The sequence below is a fragment of the Chlorocebus sabaeus genome, chromosome 21 (genome assembly GCF_047675955.1).
Source record: "Chlorocebus sabaeus isolate Y175 chromosome 21, mChlSab1.0.hap1, whole genome shotgun sequence".
NCBI lineage: Eukaryota > Metazoa > Chordata > Mammalia > Primates > Cercopithecidae > Chlorocebus > Chlorocebus sabaeus.
In genome coordinates, this window is record NC_132924.1 from 64122095 (window position 1) to 64149147 (window position 27053).

General features: G+C 37.2%; 1 protein-coding gene across 1 annotated transcript in view; it reads right to left on the reverse strand.

Annotated features, from left to right (window-relative positions):
- The window catches only part of ZNF804B (zinc finger protein 804B), a 584421-nt gene extending 562036 nt beyond the window's left edge, over positions 1-22385 (reverse strand). The window contains exon 1 of the mRNA XM_007982259.3: positions 21995-22385. Within this exon, the coding sequence (XP_007980450.3) occupies positions 21995-22102 (108 nt within the window). The 5' untranslated portion in view covers positions 22103-22385. The remainder of the gene's footprint in view (positions 1-21994) is intronic.
- Positions 22386-27053: the final 4668 nt, after the last annotated feature.

Genomic DNA, 27053 nt, shown 5'->3' on the forward strand with positions numbered 1-27053 from the left:
ACATAAGAAGCAGAGATGAGATATTTGGAAATAGACTGTAAACAATGAGTCACCTAAGCTCCCAATTTTCTTTCCCACCTTGGCCAGGGCCTGGAGACGTTTTCTACCCCTGAGTCTTCTCAATCAATTAATTCTTTTTTGCTTTAGTCAGGTAAAGTGTTGTGGGGTTATTTGTCTCTTGAAGTCAATAAGAGTAACCTGAGGATTTTTTCAAAGCAACCTACTCACACATAGCAGAAAGAATCCCAGGTTTCACATTTGAGGATCTGTGTTCAAATCTCAGATTTTCCACTCGCTGTGACTTTGAGTAGTTTGTTTAGCCTCTGGGTTTCAGCGTTTTGCAAACTGAATGAGCACACAAATATTAAATACAATAAATGACATAAGAAAATAATCAGCAACTCCATAAATGTTTGTTGAATTAAGTTGTGTTTGGCATATAGTCTGTTGGCTGACACGTTCCATAATGCAGTTATGATGATCAGCTTTGTGACAAGGACATAAAAGGGTTTGAATTCTGACCAGTATCCCTGGGTGACCTCAAGAATGTTAGTCCAATTAGTTAAGCTGCTGATATATAATGTCTCTGCAACAAGGAGTCAGTAGGCTGAAGATACTCTAGAATATGTCTTAGCAAGACAAAGCCCAGGGTAAGTCCTTAAGCAGGCTTCTGCTGCTGCTCTTAATATCCTCGGGAAGGATATGAGCTACACTTCCAGAAACGCTTGAATGGCAATTCAGATAACCAGACCCTGATCATTTAATTAACTTCTATTAGTATGCATTATGGAAACCCTACTTATATTCTTCAATAATAATGTGAATATCAGAAAATTACCCCACTATTTCAATTAAATGGCTTAATATACATATGAAGGATTTTTTATTGTTATTTTAAAGAACTCAAATTCTAAGATTAAAATAGACTTGTGTCGGTTTTACAGGGTTTTGTTTCCATTACATGTTTCTAACAAGAAATTGGTTGCTTAACTATATATGCCTAGAAGAATGAGATGATAATACTACTGTGCCTTATTGCCTAATGTATAAATTAGTTTTAATATTCATACCTATGAACAGAATTAGTATATTATAAAATAAGTAAAAGTGCATGATAAGGGAATCAAAATACACATTTTTATTTCTTCCTATGAAGAAAGATAACTAAGAGCTTTCAAATTATATCATTATTTGCAGTTTATGTGAGATAAAAGTGTTGAAAAGTATTTGCTTCACTTTTGAAGTGTTACACACTTTTGATGTCTTTGGGTTCTCAGAAAGTGTCTTTATAGTTTTTTGTAATTGCCAATTAGAGTCTTTACCATTAGGCCACATACAGTGGTTTATGCCTGTAATCCTAGCATTCTGGGAGGCCGAAGTGGGCGGATCGCTTGAGCCCAGGTGTCCGAGACCAGTCTGGGCAATATGGTGAAACCCTTTGTCTACAAAAAAATCAAAAAATTAGCCAGGCATAGTGGTGCACCTGTAGTCCCAGCTACTCAGGAGGCTCGGGTGGAAGGATCACCTGAGTCCTGGGAAGTCAAGGCTGCAATGAGCCATGATCGTGCCACTGCACTCCGTCCTGAGTGACAGAGTGAGATCCTCTCTCAAAAAAAAAAAAAAAAAAAAAAAAGACAAACAAGTCTTTACCATTAATTTCTTACTAAAAAATAGGGTCTGAACATCAGTTAATTACACGTACATATTAACTGCTGAAGATATGAATACGTCTCTAATTTTTAGTTTTTTGAGGAACCTCCAAACTGTTCTTTTTAGAGAATGTACTAATTTACATTCCTACCAACAGTGTACAAGGGATCCCTTTTCTCCACATCCTCACCAGCATTTTGTATTCCCTGTCTTTTGGATATAAGTCATTTTAGCTGGGGTGAGATGACATCTCATTGTAGTTTTGATTTGCATTTCTCTGATGATCAATGACGTTGCACACGTTTTCATATAACGTTTATCTTTTAATTTTGTTGATTATGTATATACCCAAATTTTACTTTTACTTAATATTTACATTTTAACTCACTCTAATCAACCGAGATTGAATGAATGAATGACCAGTTCGACAGTTTATTGAGTATCTTCTAAACCCATAGACCCTGCAGCACCTTAGGGCTATCAAATACTTGGATAAAGAAGACACTGATCCTGTTGCTGGGGGAATCAAAGAAAGGAGAACAGATATGTGAACCAAAAATTTAAATGCCATTATTCTGTAATAAAAGAATGTGAAAATTTTCATGGTGGCACAGAGAGGGAATAATAGTCAATTTTCAGAGAAGTAGTTTCACATTTGAGCTTTGTAATTTGAAAGCCCTGGAATGAATCCCCAGCACTCTGCCATGTAATGTCGTAAAATGTAAAGTTAAAGTTCGAGTGTTTCATCTTATCTACCAAATGAAAGATAACAGTGTCTCCAGCTTAAGGTTGTGTTAAGGATTAAATATGACAACATGTGAAAGGCTGACTTTAGCACCGTATGTCTGGCATATAGTGAGTGCTTCCTGCATGTTACTCTGATTGTGAACTGGGCACTAGGGACACATTTAGTCACCAGGGAAGCTTCACAGAGAATATTCACAGGAGTTACTAATGGAAAAAGGAGAGAACAGACAGTGAGCCAGCCATAAAAGCTTCCTCATCCTCTGGCCTCAATGTTATAAATCCCGGGATTATTCATGAGTTGATATTGGTTCAATAATTTCATAATGTTAATGGGCACAAAAAATCCATGGAATACTTGTTTAAAATGCATAGCCCAGGCCCCATTCTGGACCCATTCAGATTCATTAAGTCTAGTGTGAGGGCCTAAAATCTTCAACTTAACCCAGTTTAAACAACAATTGATGGAGATGAGCCCTAAAGCCATTCTAGCTTGATTTTATTGAAATTAAATTGCCATACTTGACATGTCATTTAGTAGTCTTTTTTATCATCTATATATCTCAGAATCAGGGAGAAGTGACACACATACACAAAAAGTACTTACTTTGATTACTTTTAAATAACACAAGTTGTCCTCTCTCTAGAATATTCAGAAATTTTAAAACCCCGATTTTTGAAAATGGAACCAGGGAGCCATGAGCAGAAAGATCAGAAATGGACATTTACCCCATATTTATTTGTTTAATGTGCACTTTCCATGCTAGACTGCACATTCCACTGGAGCAGACAATATGGGTACCTTATGCACATCAGCTGCTCCACCAGCCAGCACAATGCGAGGCACCATTAATCAAGAAGTACTTTCAGGGTAATGCCTGCATTCCTTGGCAGGATATAGGAGTGGTAAGAGAAGTGCAGGGCAGGGGTAGATCGGAGATATATTTAGGAATGAAAGTTAGCAGTTTTCCCAATCTAATGAGCGACTACAGAAAAATATTCTCAAGCTTCAAGCCTTGGCTGCTAGATGAAGACAGTGTCCCCAACCAAGGGGGAAGCAGGAAGAGTAATTTTGTTTTAAAGATTATGTGTTTGAGATTTCTAAGGAAAGCGATAGCCAGTGAATAACTACAGATGCATATGAGTCTAAAATTCTGAGATATAGTAAGCAGAATAATGCTCTTCATAGATGTCCATGATCTGAACCTGTGAGTGGTCAAAAGGGACATTATAGATGTGATTAAAACTAAAGACCTTAAAATGGGAAGAGTATCCTGGGTTATTCCAGTGGACCCAATCTAATCATGAGTTCTTTAAAGCAAAGAGTTTTTTCCACTGCAGAGAATCATAAAGATGGCAGCATGAGAGGAAGTTGCTAGCTTGAAAATGGAGATAAGTTGCAATGAGCCTAAGAATGTGGGGAACTTCTATCTAGAGCTGGAAAAAAACATTAAAATGGATTCTCTTTTGAGACAATACCTCTAGAAAGCAGGGCAGCTTTACGTATAACTTGATTTTAGCCTAGTGACACTGACCCACAGAAGAGCAAAATAATACATTTATGTAATTGTTTTCACTAAATTTGTGATAGTTCATTACAGTAGCAGTAGGAAACTAATACATGAAGTGTGAGTTAAACATAAATATTTGTACCCATTCTTCAGATTTCTTTATAACAGATATATATATACATATATATTCAGAAAATAATATATATACATATATATTCAGGAAATAATTCAGATATATATACATATATATTCAGAAAATAATATATATACATATATATAACAGATATATATACATATATATTCAGAAAATAATTCCTTCATTAGTTAATGCCACTTCCTCTCAGTTTCTGCAATCTTTTTTTTTTTTTTTTTTTTTTTTTTTTTAGATGGAGTCTCACTCTGTCACACATGCTGGAGTGCAGTGGCGTGATCTCGGCTCACTGCAACCTCTGCTCACAGGTCTCAAGCTATTCTTGTCCCTCAGCCTCCAGAGTAGCTGGGATTACAAGCACATGCCACCACACCTGGCTAATTTTTATAATTTAATAGAGGTGGGGTTTCATCATGTTGGCCAGGCCAGGCTGATCTCGAACTCCTGACCTTAAGTGATCCACCCACCTTGGCCTCCCAAAGTGCTGGGATTACAGGCGTGAGCCGCCGCCCCCAGCCAGTTTCTGCAATCTTATATTAAATGGTCTAAATACAGTGCTGGGTATTTGTCTGATAGCATTCAACTCTATTCTCACTCTTTCTACTTTACTCTGGGACTGCATGCCTATAAACAGCTGGCTTGAAGCCAGTAAAGTACCTATCCCAGATCTCCTTGCCAGCTGGTTTCTGGTCGGGTCTTGCAAAGAAAGGACTAGTGGGAGAGTTGAATTTAGGAGAAGGAAAGAAACCATGATTAATTTTCTTCTGCTTCTGTGTCCAACTGCCTTAGCATCTTAGCGCTCATGAGTTTTGGTGGTGGCAGAAGCAGCACCAGGCCAGTGGTTGCCTCTCTACAATATCAGCATCATTATGGCAGGAGCCAGTGGTTGTAGGCACCAGTCGCTCACCTTGTCAGTGAGTCCAGTAGCACCAGCAGGACTGTGAGCTCATGGATGCCTGCAAAGCAGAGGTCAGGTGGTTTCAGTAGCAGCTGCAGCAAGCCCAGGGTACATGCTTGTAAGGTCCACATAATACTGCTTACACCACTTTCCCCTTTTCCCTTCCAGCTCTAGGGGCAATAGTGACTTCCTGCAGTTACTAATCCTGGGTAATAACAACTAAATCCTTTCTCTCTCTCAGGCTTTTTAACACATCGGTAAACAATTCCTTGGTATTGGATTCCCTCTGTTTGAAAAGCTAAGACTTATTTCTGACATCCTGACTAGACACTGATACACATGTTTTTGCACTAATATTTCCTTATTTTAACTTAGGAAGTGAACAGGGTGGGGGTGGGGGTTTATGAGTACTAATTGGGATTCATCAGAATTTCCAAAGATGTAAAACATTTAAACAGTAATGAGGTTGGATGCTTACCAGCACAGAGACAGTAGTTTTAGATTAAATATCTAGCCTTATAGAAAAGTGGTAAAAAAAAAAAAAAAAAAAAAAAAAAAAAATCCTTCCACATGGCAGCAAGTTCATGAAAACAACTGGTCTATTTAACTCAATTTGCTCTGACAAAAAAAAAAAACAAAAACAAAAAAAACCACAAGAAATAGAAAAGCCACTGCAAATGTATCATTATCTTGAATTAAAGCAGTACCAGGAAAGTAGGGCACACTGGACATTTTTGTATTATGAGAGTTGTGAAAACACTGGGCTGCTATTTGCAACAGTTGTGCTCAACATAATGCTAACTGGCCCTCATGCCTGAACTTCTTTTCCCAAGAAAAACCAACTACAGTATAATGCAATCTGATAGGGCCATCCAGAAGAGCAACAATGTCAACAATTTGATACAAAAATGTTAAGTTCCCCGTCACTACTGAGAACATTTTAAGGGGTCATGGAAACCTGCTTTTGACAGAACAAGCCAACTGTGATCAAAGTAATCATCAGTTCCTTTCATTGTACACTTACTATGTGCAAGACCCTGTGTTAAGCCTTTAACATTAATTAGCTCATTCACTGCCTGCAAAGGCCCTATAAGACAAGTAACACCACAAGTGAACAACCTGAGCCTCATAATGGTAAAGTAGTCACACAGCTGGTCAGAGCTAGAATGGAAGGTCAAACCAGCTCAGTCCAACTCTAAAATCAATACAGATAAGCACTTCTCTATACTTAGTATGAAAAGGGAAAATTTCCGTGTTCCCACCTTAAAATTGGAGGGACAACATGCAGAAATGCATGAATGAAGGCAACTTACATACATAAACTATACCACAAAGCCCTACACATATCACAATTTTTATTTTCAAATTTTAAATAAATATAGAAAGATACAACCTTTGTTACCAAGCAACACTGGAAAGGACTCATCTTTTAGTGACCATACATGCTTTTCAGGAATGAGGAGAGTCGCCTCGTCTGTTGACTCTTATAAGGAGAGAAGAACTGAAAATTAACTTTATAGAGCTACTCGCAGGAACGGATCCTGAATTTACTGCGCATGTAACTAAATTAATGATGATTCAACTTTGGAAATCCTATTTTCTTGTTTGTAAATTATTTCTGATTTTCGTTTGAAACAATAACAACAACAACAACAACAAAAGTCATGGTTACCTATCTCATTTGGCAAAACTGAGAAGAAGTAAGTAGAAAAGCTTCTGTCGGGACTATGGAATGGTCATGTTTAGTTCTGTAGTTGGATTAAAGGCCATATGTCTATCTACTTGAGGTGATTTTCTTATTTCCTTGTTACATGGCTTACAGGGTCCTGCATGGTTGGTCCTCACCTATCAGCCTTTGCTTTCTTGTTGCCCCTCAGCCTCTGAGTCAACCTCTAAAGAGCCATTCCTTGGGTCTGACTCAGAAGTCTAGGCCCAGATAGCTCCTCCTCATTCTTCATGTCTCAGATTAGGCATCATTTACTCTGGAAAGTCTTACCCAACTCTAGGACTAGGTAGGGTCACCCTGTTATAGTCCCTCTTTAGCATCAGTTACTTATCTTCACAAGAATTTTAAATTCTTATACATTTTTATATAAGGTATTAGGAAATAAAAATCTGTTCGTTGCCTATCTTCCTTAGTCTCCACTAACATAGACAGCATCACCAGCACCTGTAACAGTACCCAGTATACAGTAAGGACCCCAAAATGTTTGCGAAAACTTACTATCTGAATTCCACCAGCTTCAAGTCATAGCCATAATCCCCCTGAGAGATTTTCACTTGGAACCTTGGTGACAGGGTCTTCCACACAGAGCAGCACAGAGCTCTTCCACCCAGTGCCCTTTCCTTTAAGTCCTCATTTCTCTATTAGGAGCTTCCTTTTTGTGGTCTCCACAATTTAGAGGGCCCTAAACCTATCCCATCAAAGCAGAACCTTACAGCAACACTCATCTTCAGCTCTCATTATTCCCTTCAGTGATCTCCTGCTTTTTCTTTCAGAGACCCAACACCTGAGGTATTAGGTTAAGAGAATTGTTTCCAGATCCTTTATTCACATTGAAGAATAAATACTTAGTAGGATGAATAGATATCTCTAATGTATATTTGCATTTAGCAGCATCTAAATTGAAATGTCTGCCATCGACCACTAGGAACAGAGAATTCTCCATGGTGTAGAAACAGAACCTTCACTATGGATAGGGGCCAACTGTGCCTCTCTTACACACAGATACCCAAGGAAAAAGAGGTACTCAGGCCCTCACACTAGACCAGGTCCAATCTAGTGCTCTAATGCTTTCTTTCCTCTCAGTCTTACATCTAGAACATTCCCTCAGCCACTTGCTGCTCACACTTTTGGTACTGGCCCATAGGCTGCACCCCACAACCAAACTAAGAGGATTAACAGGAGCCCTTCAATTGCTGTAATCCCCTTGGTCACTTGGAGGTAGCTGAAGTTTCAAAATTAGAAAAAAAAAAAAACCTTAAAAACAAAAGAGCAAAATTGAAAAGTCTCTAGATAAAAATTTAGAATTGTATAGATCTGAATTAATTCTAAACTCTGACCTAAGTGCTTTGTGCATGAGTCAACTGACCCATGACAACAGAGGTAACTATCTCAGTCCATCCATTTCAGATGCCCCTTACCTCACTTTTTTCTTTTTTCTGTTTTACCCAAAGGAGTTTGGTCACTGATACAGTTTGGATATTTGTCTCCACCCAAATCTCATGTTGATTGTAATCTGTAATGTTGAAAGTGGGGTCCGGTGAGAGGTGATCGGATCACAGGGGCGGATCCATCATGGCTTTGTGCTGTCTTCATGATATGAGTTCTCAGGCCATCTGGTCATTTAAAAGAGAGTGGCATCCCCTCACCCCCTTCTCTTGCTCCTGCTCTGGCCATGTGACATGCGGGCTCCCACTTTACCTCCCACCATGATTGTAAGCTTCCTAAAACCTCCCCAGAAGCCAAGCAGATGCCAGCACCATGCTACCTGTAAAGCCTGCAGAACCATGAGCCAATTAAATCTGTTTTCTTTATACATAACCCAGTCTCAGGTATTTCTTCATAGCAATACAAGAACGACCTAATAACAGTCATTTATCAAAGCGGTGTTATTTCCCAGGATTATTTGGTTTATGCGAAACATATCTTCTCTTCCCACAATGTGATTTATCATTCAGTTTTGCTACATGGCCAGCAAGTGTCTGACAGACAATATACTCTTAAAAAACACTTGTTGAATATATGATTGATTTACTGACTGACAGAATGAATGAATGAATGAATGAATGACTTTGACTCCCCAGTTTAAATATTTTTGTTTTTAATTCTAGAACTATTTGGCTTATTCCAGATGACCCTTCCTTATCCAGGTTTCTGCCATACATACTACTAATTCCTGCTTTGCTCTTTAAAATGGTTCTCCCCTCCTCCTTGAGCACTTAGCTCAGGGGAAAATTTCTTGTGCTTTCTTGAATGTAGCCACTCAGGAGTTCCTGAGGGCTGAGCTCCCAAAGTCACTTTAACATTTTTCATAAATACTGCAAACAGAATGAAACTAATACATAATCAACGTTTAGAGATGGAATTAATTGTCAGTGTATCAGATAGCTAATTTAATTACTCCAGGTAAGACGTATGAATTTTAAACATGTTTTAGAAACAGCAGCTGCTTCCGTTTCATGGTCCATCTAAGTGTTATTCAAATCAAAGTGTTCAGGGCTTATGCCAAAAGCACCTTTCCTGCCCAGACACAGAGGAAAAGGAAGAAACTTTCACCATTCAAGACCTTTCTCCCACCTTTAAATAAAGTAGTTCTGCTTATGTCTATTTTGCCTGGCTCCTAGAATTTCCTTTGAACAAAGGATATCATAGCTTTAAAAATAAAACAACCACTACCTGAAATATACTGGTCAAGTATTAGTGAGTTGTTTCCAAAAAGGGGAGTAAGAAATTTTGAGTTTGCAGTTCCTTTCTTGCCTCATCAAACACAGCACTCATCAAGATCAGAAATGAAATCATAGGGCTAACCTAATATTTGTGACTTAATGAAGAATTTAGAACTTCATGTACCCAAAGTTGTCATACAATGAGATCACATGTCATATCCCAGTTACTACGTATTTGGTTTACTTCTAAGACCTTCAGACTTAGGAATGCTTATATACTATATAAATCCACCCAAGGCCACTCTTTATGAATATTTTAGGCCAATTATAATTTCTCTTTAACTGTGCTTTCTCACCTTCTGTATTCCCTGTGGAAGACTGGTTTGCTTTATCACTCCAGGGGTGGAATGCATCCTGATGATCATAGAGATTTAAACAGAGTGATATACAAAAACGAAAACAACAAAGCCACAGTAAAGTGACCTGCTATTGGAAGAAACACATAAAGAAGATTTATTGTTTTTTAGTACTTTTCCTTTAAAACACAATTTCACAAATCTTCTTTCAATGATGATAGGAAAGCAAATCATTAGTGGTGGTCACCAAGGATTCTTCCAGGGATATTATACACACTTCCTAAATGTATAGTATGTAGCACATGAATATTGAAAGAAGAACATTAAATGTGGTTTAAAATACATGATCAATTCTTTAAATCTATTTAAATTCATTTAAGTCAGCATTGTTTTGGCTTTATCTACAATCTTCTTGGCAATAACCCCGTTTCCATAGTGACAAAAATTTGTATTTTATCTTCATGCATGCTTGTGGAAGTACAACAACTTTTGTAATAAAGTTTACATATTATTTGCACATAAATTTCATTTTTTGTGAGAAGTCCAAGCTACAGGTTTCTTTCCTTTAATCATTTATTGCTGTCTTGCCATTACATACATAATTCACATGTCCTCTCAAATAATGACAACTCAACAAAGGGCCATTCGTAACCACTTGCAAAAGAGTTCTAAATCTACATGATGATCAGATCTTTGAATATCGACATGTGATATTAAGGTAAAGATAATGAAATACTTCACAGATGTCACCCTTCATATAATATATGTGTTTTATTGGCATAAATCCATTCATTTTGCCTAATCAGTATTCTGTTATTTATTTGTTTCAAATGGTTAGTAAGTTTGCTTTGGCCAAAGTGAAACAGAAAAGTGAAGCAACAGAGACGTTGCCCAGTAACCTATCCACACCAAGAAATGAGGGCTTTATTTCAATAGTTTGCTCTCAGTTGAGCTGCAAATATGTGTGTTATTTACTAAAATTCCTTTTAATATTAATTTTTAAAATGAAGCTTCCAGGGCCTGTACTGTTCTCTGTCTACATTCGTGGCATCAAAAAGCTATACACATATGATTAGTGATAATTTATATATTATTTTATTCTTGAATACAAAAGTTAAAAATAACTTTCCATTTATATGCCACTATGTCCAGAATAGAATTTTTTGTTTTATGAAATTATAGCTATTACTTCATTTCATACATCACATTTTATTTAAAACTAATGCTTTTTTTCCCCTAGGAATTCACAAATCTGTAAGCGGAAGAGTAAAAAACCAAAAGAGAAAGCCTTAAAATATCCCTTTAAAATGATTCAATTTTTCTGTTTACTCTCTGGATACAGGATGTAGATGGTATGAAAGGGAAACATCTGGGTAAAGTAGGCAACATTTAAAAATGTGAACAGTGTTTTTCCTTAATATATGATAGTGTTGTACTGCGTTTACCACCTTATCAAGAATATAAGAATCATCTGTATATTTCAAACCTGCACTACATTAAAATGTGTAGTAAAGCATTTTGAGTTGCATAAATTTCAATTTATAAGGAAATAATGCAAGTGATATACATTGCATAGGATGTTCTTTGTTCTCACAAATGTTTCAGTCCTTTTTATGTCTTAACAATGAAATTTACCAGCTGTCTCTGAATATTTAAAGGAATATTATGTTGAACAGAGAGCTTTTCTTGTTTCCCTACACTCTCGCTTCAAAAAGGCACACTGAAGTCCAGTGAGTAAAAGAAAGAAAGAGGAAAGGACATTTGGGCAGAGATAGGAGACTGGCATTAATTCATTCACCTCACAGGAGAAGAAATCACCTTGATAAGCAGGGAGCTCCCACACCATTGGAAATATTCACCCATGTTAAGGTTGAGTGTGGTTGAATTAACAGACTTACTGGCTTAATGCAACATTAATTTATCATCTTATAGTCCTCTATGTCAGAAGCTCCACTGGACACAAATCAACATGCTAGTAAGGCTGTGATTTTATTTGAGCCCCTATGGGAGAATCCATTTACTCGCCCTTTCCAGATTCAAGAAGTCACTTGCACTGCTTGTGGCTTCTTCTTCTAACTTCAGACCCAGAAGCATAGCATCCTCAAAGCTCTCTCTCTGACATTCATGCCTGCCTCTTATGCCCCTTGTGATTATGCTGGACCCCACTGTGTGGTCCAGGATAATCATCTCATCCTCTTTAATTCAATCATAACTGGAAAGTCACTTTTGTCATGTAAGATATTGGATTTGTAAGTGTTGGGTATTCTAATATAAACATATTTGGGGATATCATTAATCTGACTACCATAGTGATATATTTAAAATATAGATCGGTAGGCAAACCTAGATTGCTAAGGGTCTTTCCAATGTTTATACTCTATAAACAAGGCAAATAAATTACCTATCTATTAATAACTGATAAAAAGTTTATTTGGATTAAGAAACTGACCATACCAAAAAAAACAGTTTCTCTTCACTCCTAAGAGTATCACTATCTTTCTGTATGTCCACCCTAGTTGACTAAATATTTTAGATAAAATTTATTATTTAGAAGACGACTAGCTTCTGTTACAGACTGTGGTCCCATCCTAACTGGTCCGAGAAGGGACAAGTGCTAACAAAACCTTGCTGAAAAGTATGTGACTGATAAATTCAGGCAATTGGAGATTCTTAACAATTATGCAACAATCACCCTGTGGCTTTTCCAGGATGTTGCTATCTCAAAGGCTACAGTGGTCGTTGGTCAAGGAATTATTGTCTCTCTTTCAAAAAAAAGAAAAAGATTAAAAGACACTATTTTTCCTTCTTCTCATGTACCTCTTATTCCTAAATAGGAAAGAAATGATCAAGTTCCTAACTTGTAATTCATTTCTCAGAAGCTATTAAATATGCCACCAATGAAAAAATATGGCTTAACTAGCTCATGTATGAATTACATCAATTTATATATACCAGTCTTCAGTTTCTTGTGGCCTTCAGCAAAAGATGTTCTGAAATGCTACATAGAATAAAGCACTCTGCAAATTGAATTGATAGGAGACACTAAATTATACTTAAAGCAATTGACCAAATGATCTTGCTAGATCTTAAAGTGATAAACATTGCCATGAAAACAGAGACCACTTAATCCATCAGTAGAACAGTTTGCATTCTAAAAATTTCTAACTGGGGGAAAAAATCTCTATGGAAAAATCTTCTTTGTGGACCTACCACCAGGACAAAAGGGAACATATTTATACTAATTAAATTTCCATTGAAATGTATTTATTTTCTATTGAAATCATTAAATTAACTAAGACAAGGAAAATTATCCCAATTGGAGTTTGATACAACTTGTTGGAAGTTTTCGCCCACTACAACATCAGGTGTATATATGCATGCACACATATCAACACCCACAATCTGAGTAATAATCATTGTTAATGTTTACTGAACACTCAATGAATGTCAAGCGCTAGGCTCAAAACACCATACTAGGAACCATTGTTCCCCACTGTGAAGAAGTTAAAACTGAAGTTAAGAGAAGTTATAAAGTTACTAGTCAATGGTAAAACTAGAATTTGAAAATAGGCAGTTTAACTCTAGGGCCTTCACTTTTGATCCTCATGTGATATTGTCCCCCTATCAGTGGCCGAAAGTAATAATCAAAGAGTGAAATACATTTAGGTATAATTTATCATAGAAACTGAACACATAAAAGACAGTATTTGTAAGTTTTGTTTGTTTGTTTTCTGAGAAAGAGTCTCACTCTGTCGTCCAGGCTGGAGTGCAGTGGCGTGATCTCGGCTCACTGCAACCTCTGCCTCCCAGGTTCAAGCGATTCTCCGGCCTCAGCCTCCTGAGTTGCTGGAATTACAGGCTCATGCCACTATGCCCAGCTAACTTTTTGTATTTTTAGTAGAGATGGGTTTCACCATCTTGCCCAGGTTGATCTCAAACTCCTGAGCTCAGGCAATTCACCCACCTGGGCCTACCAAAGTGCTAGGATTAAAGGCGTGAGCCACTGCGCCCGGCCCAATATTTGTAAGTTAATGTTCTTAATCCCTAAATATATACTTAAGATTTCCTTAAATTTCACTAATTTCCAAATAAATATATAGCTAAACTGTAGAACTAGCCCCAATTTTCTGGAGGCTTCTTGCGATGACATTGCATAAGAGGCAGTCACAGCAATTCATTACGTTTAAGTGGCTTTTAAATCATAAGATAAACATTAATGTCAATGACTAAATGGAAATTTCCAATATTCCTCATACCAGCTACACTGTTGTCAAATATATCAGTGGCAATGTCCTGAATGATGAAGAATCTAATAATACATTGTTCATCATTCATTTTTATTCACACATCCGTTCATTCAAACAGATATTTATTGAGTAAAATAAAGTAGAAGCTTTGCAGACATGAGGATGACAGCAGACTTACCCCAAGGAGTTCAATGAAGGTGATGGAAATTGATGGAGTTAATGGCAGGCTATAAGAGATGCACCTGACCTGTGAAAGGAAACTCAGGACTAAACTCCTTAGTTAAGACTATAAGAATATACAAGATATGGCCCCACAAATGAAGGATAAAAAAAATTGGGGGGCAGAGGGAACAGCCTGTGCAATGGCAGAAAGGTCTGCAAATATGTCATAGTCAAGAACTCTTCAGTATAAGTGGACAATAGTAGAATCATGTGGAATAATAAACAGTGAAAGCTGAAAATGTAGGTGCAGGCTGAATCATGCACCTACACTTAAAATATTATTCAAGTTTTTAAAAAATGTGAATGCAACTAATGTGGCCACCTCCATGCCTCTTCGTTTCATATCAGATGAAGCAAATGAATAGGACAAGTCTAATTTAAGGCATGCCTCTATCCTCTCTGTCATTTAAAAAAGAGGCCCCATGGCCATTTTTGTTTAGAATATGGCATTTATTTCATTCACAAAAAGAAAATGCATATAGCCTTTGCTTGCCAAGGAAGACGTTAGAGAGTATAATTATTCACAGCAAAATAAAGAACTGGAAGGGACATATGTGAGTGGAAAGAGGGGAAGCTGACTGTATTTGTCTGGTGCTGAGGAGTACACAGGACATTGTGAAGTGCTGAGTAATAGCTGTGGGAAGAAGGGCAGGGGAAGAACACTGGTAGGTGGGTTCTGAATGGAGATATGGGGAAAGCTGTAAATTCTGAACTAGAGATGAAAGTTATGTGCGCATGGTGAACAGGGGAGAAACTTGTAAGGTTGGGTGAAAGAGCGCTCAGAATAGCGTAGTTCTTACCATTTGCGAGGGCTAGCATCTCTGGAGTTAGAAGTATATGCCAACATTTATGTGTGAACCAAAAAAAGATATTGAAAAACTTGATAATTATGTGAATGAAATGAATAAGGATTGATGGCAGAAGAATAGAGAGGAAGAAGATTTTTTAAGAAAAGAAAAAACTGGCAATATCCGTTTCAAAATAAGCTATATTCTGCCTCTTACACCCACACAAAAGTGAAATAAAATTTGCCAAAAGGAAATTGCCAATTGTCAAAGAAAAAAAGAAAACTGGCAGTCTTAATTATACTTGCTAGAAATGAACAAACTGAATAATCTCTATGAATCATTCTCATTGCTGTCCAGTGCAAAATCCTGAGTAGCATCCTTACTTTGGATATTCAATATTTTCTTATTGATTTACAACCCAACTTGTTTTCGCAACAGATCTAAGTCATCTGAAAGAAACTTTATACATTAAAACAGCAAAATATAAATGTAAACATAATGAGAGCCATTGTAAATAAAATAAGAGCTGGACTAGGAACAGGAGATGAGCAGAGATGGGTATATCATGTTGCTTATAAGGCCAACATCAATCCCTATCCCTTTGCTAAGTCACAGATGTGTCTCTTCCTCCCAGCCAAAAAAGAAAAGAAAATGACTCAACAGTATGGTTATCCTTTTCTGTGAAAAGAAAAATATATTATCAGTTCTTCAGAAGTATCAGTTTATAATTTAGATATCAAATTTGAATGAAATAAGAGATTAGTCGAATACATGTTATCTGAGTGCTATCTCAGGAAAATTAATATCTTTAGCGAGCATTTTAAAAAGCAAATCAAAACCCCCTTTTCTGTATTATTTATTTATTTTTGAGACAAGGTTACCCTTTTTTGCCTAGGGGCTGGAGTGAAGTGGCCTCATTATGGTTCACTGCAGCCTTCAGCTCCTAGGCTCAAGCGAGCCTCCTTCTTCAACCTTCCAAGTGGCTATGACCATAGGCATGAGCTGCCACGCCCAGCTAATTTTTGTTGTTGTTGTTGTTAGAAATGGGGTCTTGCTTTGTTGCCCAAGCTGGTCTAGAATACCTGGCTTCAAACTCTGGCTTCAAGGGATCCTCACACCTCTGCCTCCCAAAGTGCTGGGATTACAGGTCCTTCTCCAATTTTTTTTTTTTTTAATACTTTTATCAGTGACAGACTGGATTAAGAAAATGTGGCACATATACACCATGGAATACTATGCAGCCATAAAAAAGGATGAGTTTGTGTCGTTTGTAGGGACATGGATGCAGCTGGAAACCATCATTCTCAGCAAACTATCGCAAGAACAGAAATCCTTCTCCAATTTAAACACCATATATTATTTTGTATTTTTTGTCTTCAATAAGTTTAGACTGTCTTAGCTACAACTGAAAATGCTGTCCAATGTAGGAAGCAATTTATTGTTCCAGAATTTCCTTCCAAGTTTAGTAAGTACTTCCAAATCAAGAGACTACATAACTTGGGAATTGGTATATCGCTATTATCACTGTAACTATACTTTTTCTTGAAAACATATCAAATATTTAATTTCTCTCTTCAGATCTTATTCTCTAAGTAAACCTGATTTGTAAAATCAATCTACAAAAGGCTTTTTCAGCTGTCATTTTATAAGAGTTACTTGAATTTTTATGAAAAACTACATTTGTTACATTCCAAAGGCATTTTCAAGCAAAGCAGCATTTTTATTTCAATTTTCATTCAGATTATTTCTACAAAATATGTTCAGATATACCAAAGAATTATGAAAATGTGTATTTTGAAAAAATCAACTTCACGCTGAAAGGCACTTGATAGTTATTTGAAATATATATCATTCTTCTTGCTCTTTGCTTCCAACACAGCCTAAAACCCACTGGCATTTCAAGCTCTGTTATTACTAACACATAAAAATATGTATTTTAGTGCATATGTGTTATACAGAAAAATTTCACAGTTACAACTAACATAATGTTTTCTTTTAAGCCACAAATAGTTAAGTTCTATGTTAAATGCCATGCACATTTAGCCTACCCATGATACCAACATATTTCATTTTTATTTTAGTTCCAAATTATGGAGCAGAAACTAAAATAGAGTTTATTTTAATCATATATCTAAAAGAAACTAATCAAGGTATATAAACCCTCAAATTTTAATTATGAAATAAATGTAGTATAATCTAATATAAGCCACAAATTATAGCACTCAAATACCTATTTGAGTCTTCTTACTATGGAAACTTTCTGAAGTCAAATAAACACAAATTTGTTTAGGTTCTGGAAAGTACCAACTAGCATAAGTGCTAACTACAAAGTTTTTGAAATCAGTTAGGGGAAAGAAGAAATGATTGTAAAGGCAATGAGAAGAAAGGAGGTTGCTTTATATGCTACTTGACATATAAAGAGAACATGTATTATAAGAATTGTAATGAAGTCGTCTTTATTGAAAACATCTGAAAGTTTCAACATCAAAGGCAGTATTATGTATTCATGAATTCAAGAAGAGGATGCAGGTGACTTCTCTACAGGAGGGCATATCTTCATAATTATATTTGGCACTTGAAAAGTACATCACTTTGAGAACAATTTTGAACGTCTTTAATGTGTATTTATTAAGCATAATGAAAATATACACAATCAGATATTATAGGCATTTAAAAAAAAGGACAAGGGCTTAACTGCACTCATTTCCTTATTTAAGAAGTTCTCTGGATGGACGCACCTTCAAGGTAGTTCATCTCTTCTAGAACTTCTTTCATTTATAGATATATACATTTGTAATTTATCAAGGGAATTATGTAGAAGATTTTTGGTCCATTTAAAATGCTTGTTTATTTATATTCCACATCCTTCTAGTCTCTATGGTGCTCCCAGGAATAAGCACTTCTTAAGAAATGTAAACTTACCTAAACTTCAAAAGAGTAATAATAAGCTAAATATGTACCACAGATAAAATATATATCTACCATTATTATTAACATGTAATCAATAGGTATCCCAAATGATAGTCTCACTATTAACCACACGACATTCAAATATAAACTTGAGATGCTATTTTAGATTACATAACTAAAAATCAAGTCAAATATATCTTTCTTGTTACATAGAAGATATTTGTTTTATTGAATTCAAACATGGTGATAGAACTTAGAAGTTCATGAACACTGAATTCATCTATAGACTGTGTTCTTCATGAATAGTTTAATTATTGATTCAGTTATTAAATTTAATTATTAAATTGAGCAGCCACCTCTTCAGAGCAGACCATGTGGACTGGCTTGCTGGGTCCCCTAAGTGCTCCCAATTATTAAAACAAAGTTTTACCATTAATATCTTTGAAGGTAGAAGACTGTATAATATATAAATGACTTATTTGACTTGAGCACAGATAGCAATGTGTATCTATCTATGTATAATGTGTGTATGTGTATCTTACAATGATTTTTAGAGTCATCATGCAGTCATATTATTTTAGAGGTTAGGTAGAATAGGGGATAAGCATCATAAGTTGTGGTAGAATTTAGAAAATGCACAATTTCTGAAAATAGAGACTTTTATCATTAAGCACCATAAAATCCTCTCTCATTTTTCTTTTCTTTTACTTTCTTTAATATATCCCTGGATTTAAAGTAGTATAAACTATCTCCACTCAATTATTCGCATTTTAATTAGGTTTAAAGAGCAGTATGCTATTTTTTTCACACACAGTCTCTAAAAAGAGGAGAGATGCAATAGATAAAATACATTACCATGTTTTCGCTTTGAAGATAGAAGCTGAATTTCACTCTGGGATTTTCAGTTTACTGATCTGTGAAAACTGTTTGGGGGTAAAACGCTTTATTTCTCAAATAACTCATTTAGAATTTTTTACAACAATTCCATGTAATGATTCAACATGTTTTCTAAATGAAATCCTTTGAAGTAAATATATTCTTTTTTACTTTCAGCTTAATATCATATATTCAGATTTTACAGACATGCGATTTGAACATAAATGTACACAACTACTTTACCTATATAATTGAAGAATTATGTCTATAGGCAAGTGAAATGTTTTATCCATAATATCCAGGTATATTTATACCAGAACTACAAAAGAAGAAATCCTTATTATGTCAAAAAGGGATTGTAGCTTTCTCCTTTCTGTAGCAGAGGTAGAAAGTAGTCTTAACCAATAATTTTTGTATTGAATACTAAGACCATGTTCTACATGTAAACAGTTCTAATAAAACAGAAAAATGTGGAACAAAATTAATAGGAGAGACACTTGGATTAAAAGGGCAAGGACCAAATTTAAAGTATTGGAAAGCTTAGTGAAAGTTAGTTAAGTCAACTAAGAATATCTCTATACTAAATAAACTGAGTTCCAGTGAGTGGAAATAATTAAAGTCATTGATGTAGAGGTCAATTTTAGGTCATTCCTGGCACTAAATTTGAAAAAAAAAAAAAGTCAGAGTAGCTATGTTTTTTAAAAATAGATGAATATATTTTATGGATCTCTGAGTTTAACATTTATACTAAAGGAAAAAAATCAATAAGTTATGTCAACCTGAAAATAACTGGGGAATGTGTACTGCTGAGTAAAAAAAAAAAGATCTATAATCACAGTTTACAGTTTCATACTTTGCAACTAATTAATAAAGAAGGCAAATATACATTTGTCTAGATTAGGAAAGTTTTCAAATGTGTAAAGGTCTAAGGTCCAGAAGGTAGTGATCCATTTCAACTTAGGGAGAAAGGTTAAGTGTTATGTAATGGGAAGAGGACCTCAACTTGTTGGAAGACTCATCTCGACTACCTGCTAATGACAGAGAATGAATAAACACAATTTTCACATAGTGCCCAGCTCACATGAAAAACTATTCAAATATTGAAAAAGCCATGCAAATTCCATAATAAAATGTAAAAGAAGACCAAGTAAATCAAATAGTGTTGAGAAAGTACATACATCATTTAATTTAGATATTTTTTGATGATTCATATGTAATTTAAGTACATTCAAATGTGTAAATTAATATTGGAGAGAACCTTCCAGTGAGTCAAAGTGTAGGTCCTAGATAGCAAAGTTAATTAATTTGTACTTTAGTAAAAACCAGCCCAGCAGTGAATAAAAATAGTGTTCTGTGGGTGGGGAGTACCTGATGAACCCTGGTCAACCAGCACAGCCGTGTGGTCAGTGGGCTGTCTTCTCCCATCTACATTCACACATCTAGTCTCTATAGCATCAGTCAGGCTCTTGGGAGATGACTGACCAAAGTGGGAGAGAAAGGACACTTTTTGACCGTGTAACAGAAATTCCTCTGCAAGCCCTGCAGATTTGGGAAGATGAACACCATAGTCTAACCAACTTGAAAAGAACTAAACCGTGTAAGATTATGAAGCAATTCTCCCTTTATACTGAGAAGTCTTGAGGCACAAACAGTACAATGCACTATCCAATTTAGTTTTCCATAACCAAAAGGAGGGCAAGAAAGACAGGCACAGAGATTACAAAAGCATTGAAAAATAATACCTGTGAGAAAGGCGGAACACTGTAGGTTTTCTAGATAAAATGGACCTAAAGAAGAATTTAAAGGATTTAAGTTTGCTGTAAGACAGATTCTCCTGGCACTGTGCGTTGTTAAACATTAAAGTGGTTTGCTGAGACTGCAGGAACTCCAATTCTGAGAATCTTTAGAAATGGGAAAGATTCAGACCTGCTACTTAGAGGGACTGAATGTGGGCTTTATTCAACTAGAACTCTGCAAGTGCCTGCTAACCCTGTGAGTTTAATTGTTAAGTACTCATATAAACAGTATTTTCCATCTAACAGTTCTGACTCAGTACTGTATACAGTTGTTGGAGGGAACAGTTGCAACAATCCACTTTTTGTAGTACATAAAAGCATGTGAAGGAATAATTTGTCATGAGGAATCCTAGTGATACCTCTAGGCACTTGTACTTTCTGATTTTAGATTTCTCATGTAAATTACATCTAGTATTTATTAATAATCAAATGTTTTTATAATATGTTGCAGTTTTGAATAATTCATGCTAATGAAGCGTTAAGCCATGATGGAAAATATCAACCACACAAAAATTAAAATTGGGCAATTTCAGTTTTCCCTCTTGATATACAGACTTAAATACTGTTTTTTATATTAAACCTCAAAAATTGGTCTTTAAGTTTGCATACTTAGTCACTAGTAGTCCAAAAATTATATATATATATACATACACACACACACACACACACACATTCACACATATATTCTTGAAACACATTTGGAGCCTTAAAACATTAGTTTATAATATGTACCAAGAAATGAATTAATAATGGATTTAACTCATATAATCTGGATGAAATTATTTTATAAAAAGAATATGAATAAACTGAATAGTAACTAAATTGAATAGATTACTAAGTTAAAAAGCAATCACTCTAATTGCATATTAATATATTTGTATATTATACAATAAACTATCCAACTCAGATTTCCATAAAGAATTCTTTTACTTCCCCTTAAAGAATGTGCATAGTTGAGCATTAGATACAATCAAGTTTTCACTACCTATACCTTTCCTTTTGCCAGTGATTTGAGGCAAAATCTTTGAGTTTTTCTCATAAAGTAACAGTAGCATTATTAAACTAATCTCAACTGATGACTTCACAAAGCACATTATAACGTGCCAGTCAAACTTTCTACACTGCCCAAATCAGCAGATGCATAAGTTGACATAGCACAGAGGAGCTACCTTCAGAGCCCTGCAGTTAACTGCATTCAGTAAATATTTACATCCGTAGCACTATAGATCCTACTGACTGGATTGAAAATACACATGTAAATACACACCCCTCTCTGTGTCACAGTCTGTCAATAAATCGTATAAATGCACACGATGTACCTCCATACCTATGGATAAGGTTTACGTTTTAGATGTCCACCACCTACTCATTGTATCAGGATACTATCTCTCAATATCTTTTCGTTTGTATTGAGTTGGAACGTTTGTGTGTGTACGTGTGTGCGCGCGCACATTACCGGAGAGGGAGATCCGTTCTTGCAGAGGGGTCCCCTGAAGACTCCTTTAATGCCCCGGTAGTGCCCATTGCTGAGATGTCTCGAACTGATGACCAGGTAACAAGCCATGTGGGTCCGGGCGGAGGCGCAGAGTCTCAACTCCTCACTAGGCAACCAGCCGTGGAAAGCGGGCGGGTTTCTTAGCGGCAACAACGACTGCCACCTCCCGAGAAGAAGCGGCCAGCAGGACGCAGCGGGAGGCGGCGGCAGCGCGTCCCTGCTCCGCGCCCCGTGCGGGGCTCCTGCTGCCAACAGCTGCAGCTCTGACACAGGCGGTGGCGGCGACAGCACAGAGCACGGAGGGGACCCGGCGAGCCAGTCCACATGCTGCTCTGACGAGGTGGCTGCTCAACCGCGGGCCAGCGATATATTTATTTAAGGACAACTTCCAGGGTCCGCCAGGGAATCAGGAATTCCCCCGCCCCTTTCCTCCCGCCCCCTGCCTTCGCACCCGGCGCCTGCCCCGGGGATGCTCAGGCGCGGGCCCCCATCGTCCGGCCGGGGGTGTCCTGGACTGCGGGCTGCAGTGCCGGGATCCAGCAGCGGCCGCCGCTGCCCGTGCTGGGAGAGTGGCTGGGAGTCCTTGGGAGCGCCAAAGCGCTGCCCCCGCTGCAGTCGGGAGAGGGCGGAGGAGGCGACGGGCGGGCCGGGGTGAGGACAGGGAGTTGGGGACGCAGCGACCTGTGCTTGAGGAAGGCAGTTAGCGCTGCGGCTGGGAGCTGTGGGCTCGGGGTTGCCCAGGAGGCTCAGGTGTGCTGTGGGGCGAGGCCAAGAGGTGACAGCTGCCGTGGCGGCCGCGGGGGGCTCTCGGGGCTGCGGGACCCGCCTCTACCACCTCCCGGCCTCAGCCGCCCAGCCCCCCCACCCGGTTCCTCTGCCCTATCTCTGAGCCAACTTTCTGCTGTGTTTGGGAGTCACCTGGGAGGACTGGGGAGGCGGTGGTGGAGGAGATGGGCAGGAGGAGAGCGTTTTCTTTACTCTTTCGTTGCCTGCTGGCCTTCAGCATTTCTTCAGCGCTCTGGCTGACGACGGCGTTGGCAGAAGCAACAGCTCCCCAGCCGGCTGCAGAATGAGCTGTGCAGCCACAAATAGGGCAGACGATTAGATGTGCCATGGTAGGGAACGCACGGACGAGGAAAGTTTTGGGCAGAAAACTTATATTAAGGTATAGAAAAGAGACATGCATGCGTATATGTGCATATACATGCACGTACCCAGAGTTATGAAGATTCACTTACAAGCCTTTCTGTATCTTTAACGAGGCACATGTTTTTGGTCTGTATAAGACCTCTGTGCTTTCAAAACCCCCAACAATCACACCCCTCAGAAGTGGTTTTTAACGGACGTGATTTCGTTTACCGTAATTTAAGCCACCAGGGAGCGAGCTGCGCTGAGAATTAAAAGACCTGTGCAGAAATGTGCTCTGAAAGAAGATAGCCCTCCCAGAGCCTGGAGACACCCTGCACTGTCCTCTACCCCACGGTTGCTTAATGGGGTTCTGCAATCCATCTCTGCCTCCCCTCGCCTTGTCTGTGCCTGGGAGAAGGAAAAGGTTCACCTCCTCTCACTCAGTCTGTTGCTTCAGTGCTGGAATTGAAAGGTTACCGCTCTGAGTATTCTCCCCAGTATTCTCCTCTCCTGTCTCCCACAATGCCCCATCGCATCCCGGTTGAGATTGAGGACCTCTCACAAAAGCAGAAACAGGTTAAAAGAAAAAAAAAAAAAAAAAAAAACTGTTAATTTAATTTTTCCTATTCAGGCAACTCATAAAATTCTTAAGCAAAAAGGAACAAAAAAGAATCTAATTACAACTTTTGTAGCTACCCAATAAAAGCTTGACTTTTTGCTTACATCATTACGACTTAATATCCTTAATATTTTATTTAAAAAATACATAGAAGTACATCTACTTTTAGATAGATTTTAAAGGTTTTAGATAATTTTTTAAAGTGTTTGCAAAGCTTCTGAATATATAAGGTAAAAATGCCAGTTCCTTGCAAACCTTCAGAATAAAAATTTGTGAAACTGGGATAGTGCAATGTAAATATTGTAGGAATTATTTATTTTAAATAAATTGTTGGTTTATTTTGAAATAAAAATAAATTTATAGAGAAGTGGCAGTAGATGCAACAGATCCATCTTCTCCTTTCTATTGATATATTTAACATCACATTAATGGCGTGTTTAACAACATAGTGTTTATTCAACTTACAGCTGTAAGGTGTTTCCTGAAGCTGAGAAGAAGTAATATTACTCATGTATAGACATTAGATATATTTTATAGCAAGAAAATAATGTATTTGAAAATAGTAAACTTCAAAAATTGGTGAAATCTTGACCAAAAAATGAATAAAGTGGAATTTTTTTTTTTTTTTTTTTTTGAGACGGAGTCTCACTCTGTCGCCCAGGCTGGAGTGTAGTGGCCGGATCTCAGCTCACTGCAAGCTCTTCCTCCCGGGTTCATGCCATTCTCCTGCCTCAACCTCCCAAGTAGCTGGGACTACAGGCGCCCGCCACCTCGCCTGGCTAGTTTTATTTTTTTGTATTTTTTAGTAGAGATGGGGTTTCTCTGGGTTAGCCAGGATGGTCTCGATCTCCTGACCTCGTGATCCGCCCATCTCGGCCTCCCAAAGTGCTGGGATTACAGGCTTGAGCCACCGCGCCCGGCCTAAAGTGGAAATTTTAAAGAAGATAGTGTGGCTCAGTTGATAGCTACTATTTAACTCTGGATAAATAAATGTCGGTAGCAAACAACATTGAGGGCCAAGGCATAAGCGACTTAAAATGGATTAGAAAGATGAATGATGTCACTTCTGTAAATAATAGCCCAAGGGTGCTATGTCTTCTTCATTGAGCAAACATACTTCCTAATACTGCTTAATTATTTTTATGAATCAGCCATAACTTTATAAAATGAAAGGATGGATAAGAGTAATCAAAATATAAAATTCAAACACACTGTTCTGTTTTCTATCTTGTTCAAAGTATTTGTTAGCTATCCTGACAGTCTTGTTCATCAGACTATTATCCTGCGTCTATTTGAGTTTTTCCCAGAGGAAACAAAATAATCTACTTTTTATAGTAATGTTTCAGAGACTACTGCAATTTTGCTGAATTTCTTAAAAATTTTTAAATTTTGAAGAACTTTTCCTTTAGAAATGGATAATACAGAATTTGTTCATTTGCCATATTTTAAACATTAGGTTGTCCTTTTCTTTCTAATTTTTTGCCATTCATCTCAAAATATTGAGGCAAAAAATTGGCACATTTGTCGCATTTATCTAGTTTTAAGAATAATTCTAAAAACAAACAGAAAGTGAAAGCAACTCCCTTCTTTTCCTTGCCAGATTGTAACTGATATCTATCAGTGTGCTGTCATCGTATTTCACAGCTCCCCATTTTGCTAGCATATATTTTAGATGTGGCTCACCAAATGTAAATAAAAGATGTGTATATTTATTTACATAGTTGCTAAAGATATCAAGTTATTCAGTTGTATTAACTTGTCTTTCTACTAAAAGAGATACTTTCTTTCCAACTCCAGCAGTTAAAAATTTTCAGTGAAAAGTGAAAGAAAATTGGAAATATGTCCATACTAAATTGGTTTTAGATATAAGTAAAATTCTATTACAGCAAACATTATGAAAAGCAACTAGGATGTGCAATTTCACAAAGTCCATTTATTTAAAATAATATTTTATCTGATGAGTTCTCATTCCACGGAAGAGGATGTGAATGGCAAAGGGCATGGACTTCAGCCTGTAACCAAGTTGATATTTCCATGTATTTCCAGATTTGTAGTTGTGTCATAGATGATTGACACAGTGAGAAGTCCTCTCTTCCATTACCTTTATCAACATATCTTAAGTATACCCACACCTCTATATCCCCTGACTCCACCTTAGTCCAAACCAGTATTATCTCCTGCTTGGGCCATTGTAATGTCTTCCTAACCAATCTTCCTGCCTCCACTGTTGCCTCCAAACACAATTTATGCTTTATATCCAAAGGCCATAATGATATTTATTTTAATATATTATATCCTAGTACATCCCTATTTAGCCATCTAATGATTTCATATCACACTAAAATCCAAACTATGCTCTGTTTTAAAAGTCCTGTTTGATCAGGTCCCTGCCTGCCTCCTTCTTCTGCCTTGCCCTGGGAACTCCCTCTGCTCCTCACAGTGTTCCTCAGGCACATGCAGTTTTCCACTGCAGAGTCTCTTTTCCAGCTCTTCTTTTTACTTGAAATCCTCCCATCTGCACGTCACAAGGGAAACATCTTCTTGTCCTTCAGGTCAGATGTAAAGGTTGTCTCTTCAGAGAGGCCCTTCCTTCTGACCATTGAAGCTAATGGAGCTACTTAGAACCTGGAACTTTTTATTGTTGTTGTGAAATAAATTAATAGACTTTATTTTTTAGAGTAGTTTTAGGTTTGCGGAAAATTTGAACAGAAAGTACAGAGAGATCCTATATATCCCCTTACTGCCCCAGCACACAGGTTTTTTCTGTTATTAACATCTTGCATTTATGTAGTACATTGTTACAATTGAAGACCCAATGTTGATATAATATTATGAACTAAACTTCATGGTTTACATTAGGGTTCACTCTTCGTATTGTAGAGTCTACAGGTTTTGACAAATATATAACAACATGTATTAACCATTACAACATCATACAGAATAGTTTCACAGCACTAATATTCCCTGTGCTCCATCTGTTCATCTTTCCTTGTCTCCCTCTGAATCCTTAGCAATCACTGATCTTTTCACTCTTTCCTTAATTTTACCTGCTCAAGAATGTTGTGTAGGTGGAATCATACAATAGGTAGCTCTGTCAGACTGCCCGCTTTCATTCAGCAACAGACATTGAAGCTTCTTCCATATCTTTTTAGTGGCTTGATATCGCCTTAATTTTTGTTAATGAATAATATTCCACTATGTGAGGGGTTGAATTCTGCACCCCCCATGTAAAATGGCAAAGTCCTAATCATCTGTGGATGTTACCTTATTTGG